The sequence below is a fragment of the Amblyomma maculatum genome, chromosome 1 (genome assembly GCF_055883805.1).
Source record: "Amblyomma maculatum isolate TAMU_Amacu chromosome 1, ASM5588380v1, whole genome shotgun sequence".
NCBI lineage: Eukaryota > Metazoa > Arthropoda > Arachnida > Ixodida > Ixodidae > Amblyomma > Amblyomma maculatum.
Window position 1 is genome coordinate 110,808,271 of NC_139344.1, and position 772 is coordinate 110,809,042.

Genomic DNA, 772 nt, shown 5'->3' on the forward strand with positions numbered 1-772 from the left:
GTTATGGAAACAAAAACTACTCGGCCAACCACTACAGAAAGAAAGAAAAGTTTATATGAGAGCAACTCATATACAAAAATGTCTCAGTTGACTTTAAGAAAAGAAATTTACTGAGGCGTTCGGTGCCCAATAAAAGTGGCTCTTTAGAGAAGCATATTGGACACCCTGAATAGGAGAAGGCATACTCGCGTATATTGGTGGGCTATGTGCAGCTATGATGTTGATGTGTTTGCTGAGAAATCATCAGCACGATTTCAGATCACCTCAGGGTGCTTCCTTCCCATAGTTAACTTAATGAAACTGAATGATCCCGTCTGCTTTCTTGGCTCTCCAGTAAGTACTCGTGGCAAGTAAAAAAATCTCCCTGAAGCGCCTTCAAAAAGAAATTAATATATTTGTGCTGTATTTAAAGTAACATTATCGTCACATTCAAAAACAAAAAGGAAAATGCAAGCGCGAACTGATCACTTTACAGTGCACAGCCTGCAAAAGCTTACATACTTACCCATACTCGGTGGAAGTCCCGAGTTAAGAAATACGCTTGCCATTCCCATGAAGCTCCAACGAGGCATCGGGTCTCCAGGCATGGGATAAGACCTGATGAAGTTACACTTGAACGATACTTTTTTAACATAAAAGACCACCAATGCGATCACCATCGCAGGGACTGTGAGGAGTATTACGTATTCAAGCATGATTGCTAGCGTAAAGATCGATTTAGTACCGGCTGGGCTGAATGCTCAGTCGCTTCACGAATACAACCGCAGCGAAC

General features: G+C 42.0%; 1 protein-coding gene across 1 annotated transcript in view; it reads right to left on the minus strand.

Annotated features, from left to right (window-relative positions):
* Positions 1 to 772, minus strand: part of LOC146203498 (cytochrome P450 4c3-like) — a 156,938-nt gene extending 156,166 nt beyond the window's left edge. Inside the window, exon 1 of the mRNA XM_084588797.1 lies at positions 506 to 772. Coding sequence (XP_084444923.1) covers positions 506 to 695 — 190 coding nt within the window. The 5' untranslated portion in view covers positions 696 to 772. The remainder of the gene's footprint in view (positions 1 to 505) is intronic.